The sequence below is a fragment of the Podarcis pityusensis genome (assembly GCF_964106645.2).
Source record: "Podarcis pityusensis genome assembly, chromosome: 1".
In the NCBI taxonomy this organism is placed as follows: Eukaryota; Metazoa; Chordata; class Lepidosauria; order Squamata; family Lacertidae; genus Podarcis; species Podarcis pityusensis.
Genome location: NC_138028.1, coordinates 73,293,263 through 73,312,414, shown reverse-complemented (window position 1 = coordinate 73,312,414; position 19,152 = coordinate 73,293,263). Strand labels below are relative to the sequence as shown.

General features: G+C 42.4%; 1 protein-coding gene across 2 annotated transcripts; it reads left to right on the top strand.

The window, feature by feature from the left end:
- Positions 1-4,166: 4,166 nt before the first annotated feature.
- TPH1 (tryptophan hydroxylase 1) lies at positions 4,167-19,152 on the top strand. 2 transcript variants are annotated; one of them, XM_080976191.1, is made up of 11 exons: positions 4,167-4,436; positions 8,672-8,809; positions 9,961-10,144; positions 11,794-11,894; positions 12,246-12,313; positions 12,726-12,922; positions 13,245-13,380; positions 15,292-15,418; positions 15,925-16,020; positions 16,446-16,579; positions 17,478-19,152. In XM_080976191.1, exons 1-11 carry the CDS (start codon positions 4,347-4,349, stop codon positions 17,650-17,652), a joined length of 1,446 nt encoding a protein of 481 aa, XP_080832317.1. In that variant the 5' UTR covers positions 4,167-4,346; the 3' UTR covers positions 17,653-19,152. The 2 variants fall into 2 exon arrangements, with proteins under 2 accessions (XP_080832317.1, XP_080832316.1); XM_080976190.1 differs by having other exon boundaries at positions 4,169-4,472.

Below are 19,152 nucleotides of genomic sequence, written 5' to 3'. Positions count from 1 at the left end.
AGCATGATTAAACTGCATCTGGTGCAACAGAAACACTGTTTACCTTCCTGCTCTAGCGGTACTTATTTATCTACTTGCACCGGTATGCTTTTGAACTGCTAGGTTGGCAGAAGGTGGGAAAGAGCAACGGGAGCTCATCCCATTGCGTGAATTTGAACTGCTGACCTTCTGAATGGCAAGCCCAAGAGGCTCAGTGGTTTGAACCAAAGCGCCACCCGCATCCCTGCAAATATGCTACGTGGAAGACAGTGGGATGTATTTATGGGTAAAGCTATATAGCACCTTGGTCACATATCCACACCATACATTTAAAGCACATGGCTTATGCAAAGAACCCTGGGAACTGTAGTTCACCCCTCACAGAGCTACTCTGATTCCCAGGATTCTTTGGAGAAAGCCATGTGCTGGTGTGGGTGTGGCCACAGGTTGTGTGGCTCTTTATATCCTGGCCAAAATCTTTTGACTAGCAGCTTTGAACTTTGCAAGACTGAAATACTGCAGTCTTTTGTTTAGAAAAATAAATAAATCTTAGCACTGCCACTGAATGAGATAAACCTCTGGATACCAAACTGAGTCACTAGATGTCCTCACAGTGAATAACCATTCATAAAAGATTTGAGGTGAGTGATTCAGAGCTTAGGTAATGTCTGGGAAAGTGTTTTTTGTTTGTGTGATAAATGATTTTTCAGTAATTTAGTGAAACAGAGAGTGTTTTGAACAAATGCCACTGTCTTGGTAGAAAAACACACACACTCCTGGTAGAAGCACAAAGGGTAGGCTTTATGTTTCCAACACAACTGTTGGTCAAATGGAAGAAGCATTCATAGGGTCAAACTCCATCCTTCTAGCTGACAGAGTAAACACCAGCAGCTCTTTTTCTGCCCATGTAGAAAATGATGTGAATTAGAATTGCCGTGAGGCACCTACCATTCAGGAAGTTCTCCCTTGCTGTATTTTTTAACACCTGATCATTCCTCAAATGGACCTGCGAATTACGGGTAGGTAAGCATGCCAGGGACACAGATCTCTTTGCTTCAGAAGAATGTGTTTGTCCTGTATTGATAATAAAATATATATACTCATAGCTTTTGATCTTATTTAAAATCATGTTTATAGTTGCATAAAGTTAGCCTGGGCTTAATTTGGGATTTCTAATGCCAAATACTTTTAAAGGTGTCCATTGCAAGGCATTGGATGAATGAGGCAAGGTGGGGAGGTTTGAAGGCACAAGCTAAGCAGGTCCAGGTCATGTCAGTGTCTGGATGGGTGAGCACTTGGGAGCCTAGTGTCCACCACCTTGGGTTCTGTGATGGAAGAAAGGTGGGATATAAATGCAATTAAACAAACATAAAATATCCCACACCCTATACAGTGGTACCTCAGGTTACATACGCTTCAGGTTACCTACTCCGCTAACCCAGAAATAGTGCTTCAGGTTAAGAAGTTTGCTTCAGGTTGAGAACAGAAATCGTGCTCCAGCGGTGCGGCAGCAACAGGAGGCCCCATTAGCTAAAGTGGTGCTTCAGGTTAAGAACAGTTTCAGGTTAAGTACAGACCTCCGGAACGAATTAAGTACTTAATCCAAGGTATCACTGTACCAGCTGTAGCCAATATGATACTCTCCAGATGCTGTGGGACCACAGCTCCCATCATCTCTGATCACCAGCCATGATAGCTGAAGCTGATGAAAGTCGTAGTACAACAACATCCAGAGGGCACCAGCTTGGCTACCCCTGCACTACTCCAACTAGCCAAGCCATCACAGAGTGAAAACAGCTGCAAAGAAATTGGAGGAGGGCTCTGTGCAGTAGGACGGGGCCCTTTGCATTACTATTATTTGTCGTAATGTGTAATGAGTTTGCACTTCGTTTTCATATCAAAGAGCAAACATGAGATTTGGCCGAACTCTGTTTCCTTGATGCTGACAAGAGCGTGTTTATAGGGAAGGCAAGCAAAATTAATATGTAAAGAAAAGCAAGCAAAGTATGTGAGAACAGGAATCCATGGTAATGACTTGCTTACACATGATACATCTAGTGATAATATAATTTTCCACAAATTTATTACCACATGTTATCAACACAGTGACCTCATAATATATAAACTAAAGTTTGAACAGCAGCACTGATTATATTGGTAGCAACTAGCAAGAGCTGAGAATCACGTTCAGAACCAAAAGAAGAACAGCTCCTCCATGTTCATAATATACCTTTAGATTTGAAAGAGCTGAAGTCATGTTGTCTTTTCAGCACCACTGATGGAATAGCTACAATGCCCTAGCCTACGAAGAGGATCAAAATAGTACAGCAGCGTTTCATAACCAAGCAAAGCACCATTTTGTTACCCCAGGTTTTCACTTTCAGACAGTGCTTTTCTGTGACAGGACCTTTTGGGGTCTGTGCGCACACTGGTCTGATGAAGGATTGTGGATGTCCATCAAAAAAATGGCTGCTGTATAAATGGGGCCACTCGCATTTGCATGATTTCTACATGGCCTTTCTCCTAATCCACCATCTAATCACAGATCCCATCTGCTTCTAGGTAAAAATAAGAGATCCAGCACAAACTACTGGATCCATCATGGCACAAACTACAGATTCTTTGCTCTGGCAAGAACTGTGGAGGTGGGGTTTTTTAAGTGCAATCCATAGAAACCACTGTCATCTTCCATTTATTTTATTTATTTAAAAGCATTAACTAACTGCTTAATGTTTTAAAAAATGGAGTGATGAGAGGAGGCAGAGGGAGAAATAGATCAGAGGGGCTGGAATGGGAGGACAGAGAAATATGTATCTAGTGCAGAAAGAAGCATCTCATTCTCTGGATAAGTCACTTCCTGGTTCACATTCAGATGCTGGTTTGAAATGTCATGGGCATGGAAGAGAGAGCTGGTCATGGATAGTAATGGGGAAGTTAAAGAACTGAATGTAGCTGAGACTCGAGACAAGTGTATCCATCCCACCCAAAATCCTGTAAAACCAACATGGAGAAAACAAACCAAAGCAGCTCAACCAAGACTGAGGCATTTGTGAGTGGGGGAGAACATGGATGGAATGGGATGACTGGAACCCTGAACTGAAGCACTTTATGCTGCAACGTTTTGTGCAAGCACCCTTCATTGTTATCCCCAAGCCTATTTTTCCCCAACTTGGCAAAAATCATAGGATAACTGCCTTCCTTCATAGGATTGCTGTTAATATGAGTGAAATAATGGCTACCTTTTGAGTTTTAGTGGCAGAAATGAGCTCCCCTTTAAAGCAGGGTTTGGGGAAGGGGCAGGTCTCCGTCCACATTTACAAGTGGGGAAGTTGTAAATGTGGACCGAGGTTTCCAACCTCAAAAAATTGCTCATGCACACAGAACAGCACATGTATTGGTACATTCCACTCCAGATAATGTCAGTATTTCCAAAGAGCTTTTGTACCTCTGAATCATGCTGGGGGAGAGGATATAGATTTTGCTCAAGGGCCAGTTGTGCTCCATTTCACTGGGTGTATTTTTCCTATGCTAAGACGCAGAAGCATGTTCAAACATTCAAGCCAAAATGTCATTTGTGCTGTGAACTTAACAGCTTGGAGACTTCCAAAGTCTATGCCACCACAAGGAACTCTTCCCTTCATACTACAACAAAAGCTCCTGGATAATATCAACAATGACTAGCTGGCTTGGCAGCAGCTATATCAGTTGAACATGCCCAAGCAGGGGCACTTGACCCAAAGCAACTAGTGACAAAATTTGTAAAGGAAAAGGTACACAAAATGAGATTTCAATGTGCCTGATGAAATCAAAACGACATCAATTTTTTTGTGCCAAATCATTCCGAACAAACTTTTGCATTTGAGAAAGATAATCAAAGGTGGTTGTACTACTTATTCTTCCAATTAATAATAATAAATTTAGCAGTTTCAAGTTTTGAGCTTGTCTTTTTTTTCTACAAGACGCCTGATTTTCAGCACTGAAGTTTGCTTTTTTTTTGCGGGAGTGCAAGTAATTAGCCCGCCTAGGGTGCAAAACAGCCTGGCGCCGGCACTGCCTAAATACTGCTGTGCAGAATGTCGAATTTGCGTGTGCGCCCCAGAGCTCCGGAGCATACAAAACCATTACGAAGACGAAGGCTATTGCCTTTACCTCCCGATGCCTGCGGCCCTGCTGCTCTGCATCCACGTGAAGCGTGGGGAGGGGCTCTTCTCTTCCCGCACCCCCCTCCTTGCTAGAGATTAGGCGTGTCTCTTCCTGGGACCCCCCACCCTCCTCCTGTCCATAAATAGGCAAGCCCCAGGAGGTGCGCAGACCAGAGCAGCCACAGAGCCACCGACTGCAGCCAGCTCTGCCAGCGGCGTCACAGCATGTACACCAGCAGAATGGAGGTTCCCAGGAGGGGGCGATCCTTCGACTCCATGAACACCAGCTTCGGCGAGAATCAGCTCAACAACGTGGTAGGCAACCTCTCCTCTTTGGCCATCCTCAACGAGGTAGGTGTGCGCAGCAGGAGAGGCGCTTCTTGACTTTCATTCCACTTCTTTTAGCTTCCTTCCTGATCCAGGAGATCTCCCGTGGTTGGTCTACTATATGGTCATACAGAGAGAGCCACGGTGACATTTGGTTTTTTGCTTTTGATGAGTTTGTGTCTGTTTGAAAAAGAATCGTCTAGTAGTCAGATCACAGCTGCATTTTAAAATATATGAACGATGATATTTTAGGATATTGTACCGCAAAAAGTTTTTGAGCTGCTGGGAGAACATAGTTCGTGTGTGGCTTTATATTATAAAGATAGTAAAAGTACATCAAGTACTTTGGGACTTAAAACCTCCACAAGAAATTACACCTCCTTTTCAGAAGTGGAAGAATCCTCTGGTGGGTCCACAGGAAACCTTCCTCACAATGTTGCACAATATATTCAAATTCGCTCCAACTTATGCAAAATGATAGGTATATGTTATTGCTTAGTGCATACTCTGCAGCAAATTCGGCCAGCTGTGCGGTTCTGTTCGCCCTGCTCTCCCCCACTGGCTGTCCCAGTAAGAAGTGATGCAATTCCACACTGAAAGGTGCATTTTACAGCATCACTTGTTTAAACACCCTCAGACAGGTCAGCTATCGGATCTAAGCTAGCTGCACCCAGGAAGACTTTGTGGAGAATGAAGAGCAAGTGCTCCTCTCTAGCTGGGACTGGCAACTATCACAATGGCTAAAAAGCACACAGTCCTTCAAATGACTAGATGAGGATTAAGCTGGGCAAGTTTCCGTTTCAGCTCTGCAATTTGAAAACTCACTGCCCAATTGTCCTACCACAATTGATAATATAATCTGGATAAATTTGGGGGCATTAATCTAATTAAGGGCACCGGCATCTCAGGAAGGCACTGTAGCCATGTACGGTAATTGAGAAAAGGTGGACACCCATTCTTATTCTGAATAGCCCTGTGGAAAGTCAACTGTGTAGACTGATCCTTGCAGACATGTGGACTTCCATGGAATAAGAGATTCCCTGCCTGTGTGTACTTTGAGGTGTCCACCTTGTCCCCTTGCCCATCTGGTGTACAAGAGAACATGACATACTGAGGAATATCTCAGTATGAGAAATACCCTGAATATTTGCAGGGTAGTGCAGATGGAGACCCTTTCATCAGAGAGTGTTAAAAAGGGATCTGCAGACTGAGTGTGATGTTGCACTCAGATTCCATCCAATATCTTACTTGCATCTTATTTATCTTCCTCTTTGCCAATGCTCATTTCCCTATCCTAGACCCCTTTTGGCTAGCCCGTCTTTAGTAAGTGCTAAATGACATACAAGTGCCTTTGAACTTCTGCATCCTGTCTACAAAAAATAGGGAGATGCATGAGCAATAAATAAATATATTTTTATTTATATCCCGCCCTCCCCAGCCGAAGCCGGGCTCAGGGCGGCTAAGCAAGGCATGTGTGCTATGCTCATCTCCTGGTGTTACCCTTCAGCATATGACAATGAAGATGCTATTTCTGTAGGCTGCACTTTTGGGGGACTCACATCGCTTGCAGCCACTGATAGACCAGTCCTCAGCGTTAACAATGAAACTTTTAAAAAGTGATTGACCTGGTGGCCATTGTGGCTTCTAGTGACAAGATGTTCTGTACATGAGCCGTGTGTTTTGTGACGGAGTCCTTCATTTGGCTTACCATCTTTAATCCACTGCCTACCAATGATGACTTGAAAGTTTGTTTGTTTTGCATGCAGGTGTGAATAACCTCTCCCTTTCTAATCTCCCGACTTCGCTAATCATATTATAATATAAACCCATCATCTAAGTCATCTGAGTTAACCTTCCCAATGGTTTAAGTCTGTCTTCATAAGGATGATCTCACTTTCCTGATAATTCCCCTTGACTATGTTTTGCTATCTAGCCAACTTTGCTATATCGTCACCATTTTACCCAATCCTGCTACCCCACTTGAGATACCAGGTCAAATAAATATATATTATATTGGTCAGCAACTAGCTTCCCCAGAGGGCTAGTTGGAGACAGGAATGAATGGTGGAAGAACAGCCCCTCAGCCCCTCTAGAGGTGCCTGCCAGCAAGTTACAGTGGTACCTCGGCTTACATACACTTCAGGTTACATACGCTTCAGGTTATAGACTCCGCTAACCCAGAAATATTACCTCGGGTTAAGAACTTTGCTTCAGGATGAGAACAGAATCGTGCGGCGGCAGCAGGAGGCCCCATTAGCTAAAGGGGTGCTTTAGGTTAAGAATAGTTTCAGGTTAAGAACAGACCTCAAGAACGAATTAAGTACCGTATTTTTCGCTCTATAACACGCACCTGACCATAACACGCACGTAGTTTTTAGAGGAGGAAAATCCGTAGGCATGCCACCCGTAGGCATTCCCTCCATAACACGCACAGACATTTCCCCTTACTTTCTAGGAGGAAAAAAGTGAGTGTTATGGTGCAAAAAATACGGTACTTAACCCGAGGTACCACTGTATTTTACTACAAATGCCACTTTCCCCACCCTACATTTGCTGGTGCCAGACAGCTGATTTATAGGAACCAGATTTGGCCCACAGGCCTCCAGTTGCTGCCACTGAATTTAATATATTTGTACCCCATCACTCCAATCATTCAAAGCAGACGTTTAAAAACCACCCATGTAACAGAGAGCTTTGCAAGCTACAAGAGCCATATTTATAGCCACCAACAACTAGTGGTCGAGGAGTACTTGGCAAACTGCAGTGCCCTGGGGGTCTTGCAAGAGACAGCGCCGGGAAAACTAGCTTAGACGGTAAGAGGAGATTTACCTCTGCTGAACCTGCCATTGATGTCAGCAGTTTGAAGATCTTCTTCTTGAGATCTGGAGCAGATTATGGAAGAGGCAAGTCTACATAAGCAAACTAAGCCTGTTCTTGCAACGAGAGTTTTCTGTAGATAGCTTTGTTGGAACCAATCAACCCTATGCTGGCTGGCTGTCAAGACAGGCAAACCCAAGAGCAGGGTTCAATCTCCACTTGGTCATGAAGCTCACAGGGTGACCTTGGGCTAGGAACTGCCTCTTAGCCTAACCTACCTCACAGGGTTGTTGTGGGGATTAAAGGAGGAGGGGGAAAACCATGTTTTCTCTTTAGGGAAAAAGGTGGGATTTAAATGCAAGAAATAAATAAACAATAAATTTAACCCTAAGGGGAGGTTGGCTACTGATTTTAGATCCAAGAAGGTTGTACTAAACATGATGCAAGCAGGGTTGTTTCAAAATTGTAAAAACTAATCCATATTGACTATTTCCTTCCTTCCTGAGCATAAAGCCACAATTTTCTGGATCTACCCAGAGCTAGCTAAGCATTTATCGAGCAGCGTCAGACAAAAAGGTCGTAAAAGCCATTGTAAAAAGTTAAAATCGTTAGTAGGATCAGAATCACACATAGTTTAATGGTGAATTTTGGACACAATGGATTATTCAACTATTAGATGTGCTCACGAAACACAAGTCTTTCCTTCAGGGCATACAGGGGCAAAGTAATTTAGGAGATGGTGGTCTTCTACTTGCCTCTATGAGTGTTTGTGGCCTACACAGTCTGTATGTAGGGCTGGCTTTCCACTCCCGGCAGGGGTGGGAGGATGTCTGTAGGCTAGCTTGGGAGAAGGGTATTTTCTATTTTAACGACCACTTCCTGTGCTTCCAGCTCTTCACTACAGCACTGAAACCACAGCGGACGTAGGCTGCTATGCAGACTTGTTGGCATAGTTGAAACAAAGTGATAGCTAGGGTTGCCAAATGACTGGGCAGGGAAAAAACAGCACAGCCTGCCTTTGAAAGTAGCTTGCTTTGTAGAAATCAACAGATGAAGCTCTTCTCAGCATGGATATAAGCCTTTATCACCTGCTAAGAAGGCCAGCCCATCTCATTTTGATTCCTGGGGTGCAACAGCAAATGGTGTCCTCTCATCCCACCATGTTAAAGGACTAGCCAAGGCCAGCCATGTAATTTTTTAGCACCTGAGGCAGAAAATCACACAAGCGCCTCTTCTCCTCCCTGGCAGTTAAAATATAACATCAGTACATTAAATAAAGAATTTACCTCCCTTTCATGGCACCCCATTCTACAGCCTAAGGGAGACAACTTTGAACTAAAAAAATAGGTTTGTTTTGAAACTTTGACTTAACTCTTAACTCTGCTTGCCATCTGCATCATTTTTAGATCCACAAGTCCAACTACACGATGAATGATGACAACAAAGAGAATGAAGACAATGCATCTGAAAGGGGGAGAGCTGCCGTCATTTTTTCTTTAAAAAATGAAGTTGGAGGGCTTGTGAAAGCCCTAAAGCTCTTTCAGGTAAGCAGTCCAGTCCCTGTTGTGTACAGCTGGTACAGAGTAAAGATAGCAACAACCTCTGTAACGGCATGATAAGTTTTGCTGCTGTATTAAGATTTTAGATTTTATAAACAAACAAATGCTAAACCTAAAATAGTATGACCATACAACTGTGTGCTCCAAATGGAGGTTGAGATGAAATCCCAGAATCTCATCTGAAGGACTGAACCTCAAGGGTATTGGAGAAGAATTTATTTGTTTGTTTTGCGTTTCAGACACCTCTGAAAATTTGTAACTTACTCAGGGCAGAATTGCACATTATGTGGAAGTGCTGATTCCACATTTCAAGGGTAATGTCCCAAGGGGGCAAGTTGTAGGTTCCCTCCTCCCTGGGAGAGATGCTTTAACTGTTATTCCAGGTGTCCCTGTAACTCACTATTACACATGATGTGTAAAGAAGGCATTAGAATGGTCACTTTTGTGGCATCTTCTTACTAAATAGTGCACGGCTTATTAGTATATGACTAGTAATTTAATGTTGAAGTCAATCAACTGCTTCTCTGGGGGAAAGTAAAGAAACTGTGCCTATGCACTTTCTAGAGGAGGGGTGAGACCTGGGGCAAATGTAGCCCTCCAGGTCTCTCGGTAGGCTGCATCCCTCACTGGCCTTGTTCTGTGCCCTCCTGAAGTACACATGGGCAACTGTGGATTTAAGCCAGAAGTGCTTCAGTTCTCCTACTCTGGTACACAAAAGGGAAGGAGATATGATTGGTGCCCTGCACAAGCTTGAGGCTAATGCAGGCATCCCCAACCTTTGGCCCTCCAGATGTTTTGGGCTACAATTCCCATCATCCCTGACCACTGGTCTTGTTATCTAGGGATCATTGGAGACGTAGGCAAAAACATCTGGAGGGTCGCAGGTTGGGGATGCCTGGGTTAATGAATACATTCTCTTACTTTACTCTTTGCCTTTATATGTGAATTATCATGCTGAAAATGAGAAGTATTATCATAAGGTTATTCACTATGGCAGGGAGTGTATTCAAAGTGTAGATTATTTTGTGTTAATTAGTATGTTTGATGAACTAGATCAGAGGAAGGGGCGACTAGCAGAGATTTTGGTCCTCGGGTGCTATTGACCAACGAAAAAAAATGTCTTTCTTATCCATCAGGAAAAGCATGTGAACCTGGTGCACATAGAATCTCGAAAATCCAGGAGACGAAATTCAGAGTTTGAGATCTTTGTAGATTGTGACAGTAACAGGGAACAGCTTGAGGAGATCTTCCATCTCTTGAAATCCCATGCCAATGTGGTATCTGTGAACCAGACAGACAATTTCCTCGTACAGGAAGATGGTAAGGAAGAAAATAAGAATGATTTATTAGAAGTGCACGCCCTTTGAAAGATGTGATCACGTGTCAGTGTTTGTGGTGCTAGATTTTAAAAACAATGTCTTGTTTTTTTTCTTTAGAGAGGCTTCTTCTTTTTCTTTTCTTTTCATCTAATGCATTTTCAAAGAATGGTTTACAGTAGTTTAAAACAGATTTCCTTCAACTATGAGATGTTTAAAAATAAAGATACATACATTGGTTGGATATGGGAATGCTGGGCAAAGTGAACCTGTGCTTAGGAAGGGAGCAGCATGATTTTAAATATAAATTCCACTGAATCCATCTCATAAGGCTGTGATCCCATGAAAAATTAGACATGCCCAATTTGTCACAGATACCTCTAATTCGGCATAAGATTGGGCTTCCCATGTGGTTAGGAGTTTCAACCTAAGTGCATGGGGCTTGATTCACAACTAGGGTCCATTTGATCACCATAGGAGGAATTTGATGGCACGCTAAGGCAATGGTTCCATCAGGGCAATTATTTTGGCTTTCCAGAGGGAATAATCCCCCCACATGTTATGGGGGTTCTCCCGAAATTCCCTCCTGAGCCAATGTTGAAGGCGCAAGGGGAAGAGAGACGGAAAGCCTTATTGCCCAAGTGGAAGTCCTTGCGCATTAGCTAATCCTACTCTATATTTAGAAATGAAGTTTACCCTATCACAAATTTTCTATTGGTTTCAAACGTTTTCTGCCTGTGTCCTGTAGCCTGTGCATTTCCTTACTTGCTTGAGCCATCCTACTAATGGGGATTCAAGATGTTCCATAGAAGTCAGATATGATTGGATGAATGGGGTTTTCAGGAAAAAGAGGACCCTGCCTTAGGAAAAGGGAGCTGGGCCACAGGAGCTGTAGGTCCGTTCTGTGACCTATGCAATTCTGAATACTATTTCACTTTGTTTTTGTCTCCAGCACTTGTAGCAGTACAAATGGCCATAATGCAGTAGAACAATATCCATTTCTCAATAGAGGGCCTGCAAAATTATGTAGTGAGCAAACCAAGGATATCTGCCTCTTTTTCCTGGGTCTCCCCCAATATGTGGGGTTTCTGGTTATTTGGGTTTACATTCGGAACTTGTGACTTTGGTTTGTTCTCCTTTAAAACCTTTTCGTTTTTGAACTACAACTCCCTGAGGATGGCCATGCCAGCTGGGACTGATGGGAATTGGAGTCCAACAGCACGTGGAGGGGCACAGTTTCCACAGTCTTGAGATTTAAAGCCTTTTCCTGTAAGCAACACCTGAGTCTCCCCTTTTTTGCCTCATTTGGCAGCAGAGGGTTGAAGGTGTGAGAGCAACAGCTAAGCTGAATCCCTGATGCAAGCAGTAAGAGCTAAACTTACTTTCTTCCCCTGTTTTTAGTATCATTGTTCCTTTTGCCATATCTACCACAGGAGGAAGTGCCCAATGTTGTGTGAAGGTCAGATAGGAAGATGTTCTCTTCTCCTCTTGACATTAATTCCTCAGAAACTAGATTTCATTTTCTAGCTGTCATAGCTGGCCATAAGAACAGTTTCCTTTTCGTAGCAAGCTTAATTTTATTAATAGCTATGTGGGTTTTATTCATTCCGTAGAATTTTATTAATAGCTATATGGGTTTTATTCATTCCATAGATATGGAAAATATCCCCTGGTTCCCTAAGAAGATCTCGGATTTGGATAAATGTGCAAATCGTGTTCTAATGTATGGTTCTGATCTCGATGCAGACCATCCAGTGAGTAGATTCATATTTCTCTCACAATATTTCTGTTGCCTTTAAAGAGCTCCTCAAAACACTTACTTTGAATATCTGGATATCTGATACTTTAGACTTGTATTCCAGTATCAGAGTTTGATGCACATTGAACATACTAACATATCAAACATGATAATACTGAGCTATAATTGTACAACCTGAATTTGACAGTATGTGATTCAATCCCATCTGAAAACAGCAATAATCAAGAAGCATGCAGAATGAAGAAAAAATTCCCTCAATTTGTTTTTTTTTGGGGGGGGGTTTAGGAGTAGAAACATGTTAATCACAAAGACTGATTTGGGCTTAATTTTTTTGTTTCCCTTTTAGGGTTTCAAAGACAATGTTTATCGCAAGAGACGGAAGTATTTTGCAGACCTGGCTATGAACTACAAACAGTATGTGTCAATCTTTGTTAAATGCTCTTGCTAAAGATGGGGCAGGAACCTTTCAGGGCCAGGGTCAAAGCCTTGGAGACTTGTGTATTGGTAATCTGACTGACAAATGTGGAGGTTGAGAATATATGGATCACAGAGTATGCCAGTCAGCCAGTTTTGCTTAGCTCCTTTGCCAATCCAAGCTAGAGTTCAGCACAGCAAAATAAAGCTTTCCTCCAAAATCATTGCAGTGACCCTACAAGACCAGGCAAAACCAGTTTATGTTGTTATTATTGGCCAATCCAAATTCCCAAGCAATGATGCACAGAACTGAAGGTAACACTAGGACTCTGAAGTGTTATTTGAAAACAAATGTTTCATTTCTGACAAACGTTTCTGAAAGTCAACCCTTGATTCTGCCTTCTCGTCATAGTGGCGACCCAATTCCAAAAGTTGAATTCACCGAGGAGGAGATCAGGACTTGGGGCACAGTATTCCGAGAACTGCATAAGCTCTACCCAACCCATGCTTGCAGAGAATATCTCAAAAACCTGCCTTTGCTAGCCAAGTACTGTGGGTACAGAGAAGACAACATACCCCAGCTGGAAGATGTGTCACGTTTTCTAAAAGGTAATGCACAGGTGTCTCTCTGACCAGATGTTTTTGCTGAGGCAATGCTACCGTTTTAATAGGACAGACATAGCCAACGTGGTGCCCTACAAATGTTGTTGGACTACAACTCCCATCAGCCCCAGCCTGCACCACCAGTGGTCGGGGGTCATGGGAGTTGCAGTCAAATTTATTTTTCTTGGCTCCCTCTGCAATACGGCTTTGATGAAGAACAAGATGCTAGAGATCTCCATGTGTTTGAACTGCTGCAACATGGGTGTTTGGTGAGGGGACTTGGCTGGATATTTATCTTCTAAATTTGCCACCATCTTGGTTTTTGCAGAGCGCACTGGATTTACTATCCGCCCAGTTGCTGGATACCTCTCGCCCAGAGATTTCTTGGCAGGTTTAGCCTTCAGAGTGTTCCACTGCACTCAGTATGTTCGACATAGTTCTGACCCGCTTTACACACCAGAACCGTAAGCAGCTATTTTTTCATCCTTATTCCAAATAACATGTACATTTATACTTATTCCAGGAAAGTGTACCCATTTTGAAAGCTTGGTGTCAATCAATGAAATCCTTCTCCTGTCTACTCAGAAGTAAGTCCTACTGAGCTCAGTGGGGCTCACTCCTAAGTAACTGGGCATAGAATTGCAGCCTAAAGCTAGACTTTATGACCATTTTACAAATCAACACACAGTAATGCTCTCCTTTTCAAACATGTAGATCAAATCTGGCTCTTGTGAGTTGGAGGTGGGAGGCAGGGAACGGTGTTGAGAGCAGAGAACTTGTAACTGAGGGCTGTCAAACATATTAACACAAGCCTAGCTCTCACAATGTGAATTATTTCCACTTATTTTAGTACAACTGAAGAATCAAAATAAGTTTAGGATTTCTTTTCTCTGAGATCCTTAGATTAAGGATATTGAATTAAATAAGATTGAGTGCCTACAGACCAATTATTATTATTTTTTTAAAATGATATTTATTAAAGTTTCACAAAGAAAGAATCACATCAACAAAAAAAGAAAAATTCAAGAATAAAACGAAAAATACACAATGCAAAATACAAAAAGAAAAAAGAAAAAACAGTTAAAAACAATTCCCTCTTTTTATCACTACTTTTACATTTACTTGTTTCCCGGACCTCCTCATACCTCCCTCTTTTGTATTCCAATTCAGTTTGTTAGTCCAGCAATTCCTTTCCCTCCTTTTTAGTCCCAATCCTTAATCTTAATATAGTATAACATTAAATTTTTACCTATTTAAAAACCAATTTTTCCATTCTTTTAACCTTTTTAATCCTAATCCTTAATCTTGATATATTTATAATTTTAAAGCCTGTACAGCTAGAAGCCACTTAATTTCAATCCAACATCACTCTAACATTCATTAATTTTGCAATATTTCTGTAAATAATCTTTGAAGTTCTTCCAATCTTCTTCCACCGACTCTTCTCCCTGGTCACGGATTCTGCCAGTCATTTCTGCCAATTCCATGTAGTCCATCATGCCTACAGACCAATTAACTCATCTATATTTTGGACTTACTAAGCCTATTTTAGCACTCTCATCTTCATTATCATGCACATTTTTGCTACTCCATGAGCTTGAGCAGCCTAATAATCCTACTTTCTGCACCTGTTGTCATCCCCACAACTCCAATTCACATACATTACACAATTTGCAATAATGTAGGCGCTCCTTGGGAAGGCCCATTCATGTCATCTTTCTCCTCATTTTTTTGTCAAGAAGTAGTAGTTCAAACTGGGCATGCAGGCTTCTAATGTAGCGTACCCATGCCACTTCAGTAAATAAGTAATGATTACATTGGCAACCACCTCCTTCCCCTCAGGAGCTCAAGCTGGGGGTATGAAGTTTTCCCCTTCCCCATTTTGTCCTCACAACAATCTTGTGTAGTAGGTAAGGCCTGGCAGACTGTGACTGGCCGAAGATCAGTCGAGTTTCATAACTGAGTGGGTTATGAACTGAACTGAACCCTGATCTCCCAGATCCTAGTCTGACACTCTTAACCACTGCACCAAATTGGCTATGTCCATGTGTCATCATTTCCACCACAGAGAAGAGATTGAGTATGCATGTGTGTTGGCCCCATGTAAAATCCCCCACTCTCTGTGCTCTTGTAATTACACATGTCTACCAAGTTTCTAAACCACTTTGTGTACCTGGCATATAGCTCATGTGCGCTTATGCCCCACCAAGCGTGCTGATGTCTGTTGTGCTATGGGATACTTGGAGGTTTTCCTCCTCAATTGTTATATATTTTTGGCAGATTACCTAATTATATTAGATGAGCTTGCTTTTACACATCAACTGTAAGGGACAAACTACCTGGATCAACACTAGCTTGCTTTTCCTGTTTTCCAGTGATACCTGCCATGAGCTTTTGGGCCATGTACCTCTTCTCGCTGAACCTAGTTTTGCCCAATTCTCTCAGGAAATTGGCTTGGCTTCCCTTGGGGCATCTGATGAAGCTGTTCAGAAGCTGGCAACTGTAAGTAAAGGATACGGGCTGCTCTGTGCAACATGTTCCTCATTTCCATAGATACTACCTCAGTGACTCCATCTTGTGTGTGCCACCATGGAAGAGGCCCTTTCTCTAGTTGCCACCTCACACAGTGAAGATACCCAGAGGAGGGCCTCTAACTCACCACTTTTTTTCTCATGGCCAAATTAGAGAACCTGTCTTCATACTGAACAGTGTTGAAATTATATTCCATTTCTCAGCTATACAAAGGGCCTTGGCTCCTGAGTGCCATCATTTCTTAGGGATGAACTGAGGGTTTAGGGGTTTTCTGAATCCAAAGTCTGGGTTGTTTTAAATTGCAAGTAATGGATGATGGTGCAAGTCAGTGGTATAAGGGATTCCACATTAAAGGAGAAATAACATTCATGCCTACTCTTCATCTAGGAAAGGGAGCATGAAAACACTTGTTGCTTGAGTTTTATCAAGTTGCATCTCTGTCAAAGGCTCACTGTGTTGCCTTCCTTTTTCCTCAGTGCTACTTCTTCACAGTAGAGTTTGGCTTATGTAAGCAAGAAGGCCGGCTAAGAGCCTATGGAGCTGGTTTACTCTCTTCTATCAGTGAACTGAAGGTAAGCCTTAAAAGTCTCTTTTAACTACAGTCAATGGGTCTTCAGAGCAAATTGTTCAAAAACCTTCTACATTCACGGAATGCTTTTCACATTAACCTGTCTGCCAAGATGGTCAAATTATTGACTTGAACTGACTGGTCAGAACATAATTTGTCAATCTTAAGAAACAAACAAAACACACTTCACAGGTTTCCAGTCAGTTTGCAGACACACTGTAAGGTGATAGGTTTTGGTCTAGGCCCTAGAGAGTACTATACAGCTTAGGACCAGGGTCTCTGAAGGACACACTGCTTTCATGTATATCTGCCAATTCTGTAACATTTTCCTGAGAACATAAATTCATGACATCCATACACTTGACACCTTTGAGGTCCCAAATATATGCAAAACCCAATCTTTGTCATTTTGTTCCATCTGACCACCAGCATGCACTGTCTGGAAATGCCAGAGTCAAGCCCTTTGACCCCAGTGTCACCTGCAAGCAAGAATGCATGATTACAACGTTCCAAGAAGTTTACTTTATTTCTGAAAGCTTTGAAGATGCAAAAGAAAAGATGAGGTAATTTTGCTAAGAACACCTGGGAGATTGAAAGGTGTCTTTATTTATCCACCTTTGTGGGGGAGGGCACACACACCTTAGTTATTACAGTGGTACCTCGGGTTAAGAACTTAATTCGTTCTGGAGGTCTGTTCTTAACCTGAAACTGTTCTTAACCTGAAGCACCACTTTAGTTAATGGGGCCTCCCGCTGCCGCCGCGCCACCGCTGCACGATTTCTGTTCTCATCCTGAAGCAAAGTTCTTAACCCAAGGTACTATTTCTGGGTTAGCGGAGTCTGTAACCTGAAGCGTATGTAACCTGAAGCGTATGTAACCCGAGGTACCACTGTATTCTCCACCACTACCCCTTTGCGGTTGAGAGCTTGGCTAAACAGTTCTGTGTGGTGGCTAAGAGACCCAAGGCTCAGCCATGAATCTGAAAGTGCCCCGATCAAATTTTACCTCTGTGGAGACTTGCTAAGTGGTCTTAAACAAGTCACTCTCTCTCAAACCCCACTCTGCCTCCCTGTCCCCAACATGGCAGTAAATTAATACATTTCCATGCTGTTATAAGAATTATAACATTATGTATGTCAAGAACTTAAAAACAGCATATGGTGTGTGCGAAGCTCCATTATCTTATCCCAGTTCATTTGCTTGTTTCCCTCCTCTTTCCTGAGCTGTTGTCCCTGGATCTGACCATTCTCAGCATCACACCTGACAGCACTTTTTCCTTGGAGTATCATTTCTGATGAGTTAATGCAATTCTCTTTTTGGTTTTTATGAACCAGTTATAGCGGTACTTGAGATATTGTAGCACACACACACAAGGAATGGTCCTTGGTTGCCAGCTACATTGAGAAGGTGTAAGTGGGCTTTCATTGGAAATTTACTCCCCCTTTTCTTCCATCTGAACAGAGAGTTTGCAAAGACAATCAGGCGCCCCTTTGGAGTGAATTACAACCCATATACACAAAGCATTCAGATCCTGAAAGACACAAGGAGCATTGCTATTGTGGTGAATGAGCTACGCCATGAACTGGACATTGTCAGTGATGCCCTGACCAAGATGGGCAAGCAGCTGGGAATCTAACCTCTCCAGCGATCATCAACCATTCCACACTTGGCACCTATGGATTATGTCCCATTTTAGACATGGAAATACTCTTTGTGTGCTTTACCGCCCTGTGATCTTTGGATGAAGGGTGGTATACTCAATAAATGAATGAATGAATGAATGAATGAATGAATGAATGAATAAATAAATAAATAAAGTAGGATGCCATTTTCCTAAAACCAAAGGCTGAATCACGGGGAAATACTTTGTTTTTGAACTATGCCCCCCAGAAACATTCATACCAATATTTGCATACTACTTCCCCCTTTCTCTTTTATGGCTCACCCACATACTCAGCAAGTTGGAAGGAGAGCAGATGCAACTTACTTGTGGACATAGGAATAGCTACAATGAAATAGGCAAGTGGTTCCATGTAGTCCAATGAGGGCTAATTCTAGCTGCTACTGAAGAATGGAAAGAACTAGAAACCAAGATCTAATGAGGACCTATTGCCACCCAGTCCAGGGATGACTCCAGCTCCCATCATCCCTGACCATTGGCTATTCTGCTGGGGCTGATGGGGGCTAGAGTCCATCAACACCTGGAGGCCCACAGCTTCCCCATCCCTGCCTCCAACCAGGTACAGCATGTGCCATCATGTTTCAAGAAGGATTCAATAGTTATTTCAGTTGAAGGATGAAGACTATAATTCGATGCACACGTGCGTAGGAATCAATCCAAATGAATACAGGGGGGTTTATTGCTTGAGTTGCTCTGCCTGTGCCATTTCTCATATTAGGTTTCCCAATATACTTGCATCTGGATACACTTTTACTTGGAGAACAGGGATCTCCTGCAGGAAGCTGTATCAGTGTTGTTTCATTCCATTATATTCGCATTTGGCTTCAGTGAGCGCCATCCAGCATGGCCAATGCCCAAGGATGAGGGAAGCTGCAATCCAGTAACATTTGGGAGGCACCAGGCTAGTTACCCCTGCTCTAGAGACTACACAGTGATGAATTTATAGCAAAATGAGCACAAATTAGGAGAAACCAGCTTTGAAGAGTATTTTAGGCCTTATGCATCCTATACCCTGCTCCAGCCTACACCTCAAAAACCCAGTTTTTTTGTACTATGTGAAGGGGTAGAGGGTGGTATATTTGCAGAACGATGGGAGGGACAATGATTTGCTACAGAAGAAACTGCTCATTGTTCCAATTTGTTCTCAAGATGTCAGGAGACAGAGGCTCATTGGAATTACTTCTGAACTGGATATGCCTTCATATTTAGATAAACCTTACTTTTGTCTTAACTTAGAATTGGTTTTTAGGAATCTGAAACTTAAAAAAATCATTGCAGTTGAAACAACTGGAAGTAACGGATTAGATTTTCTGGGCTTCTACAAAGAGTAGCATTTCTCGAAATAAACTGGATTATGCCATGTCTGTGCTTTTTTATTAGACATTTTTGGGTCTGTGTTATGTTTGTAATGCAAGAGAAAACATTGTACTATTAAATGAGTATTTGCACCTTAAA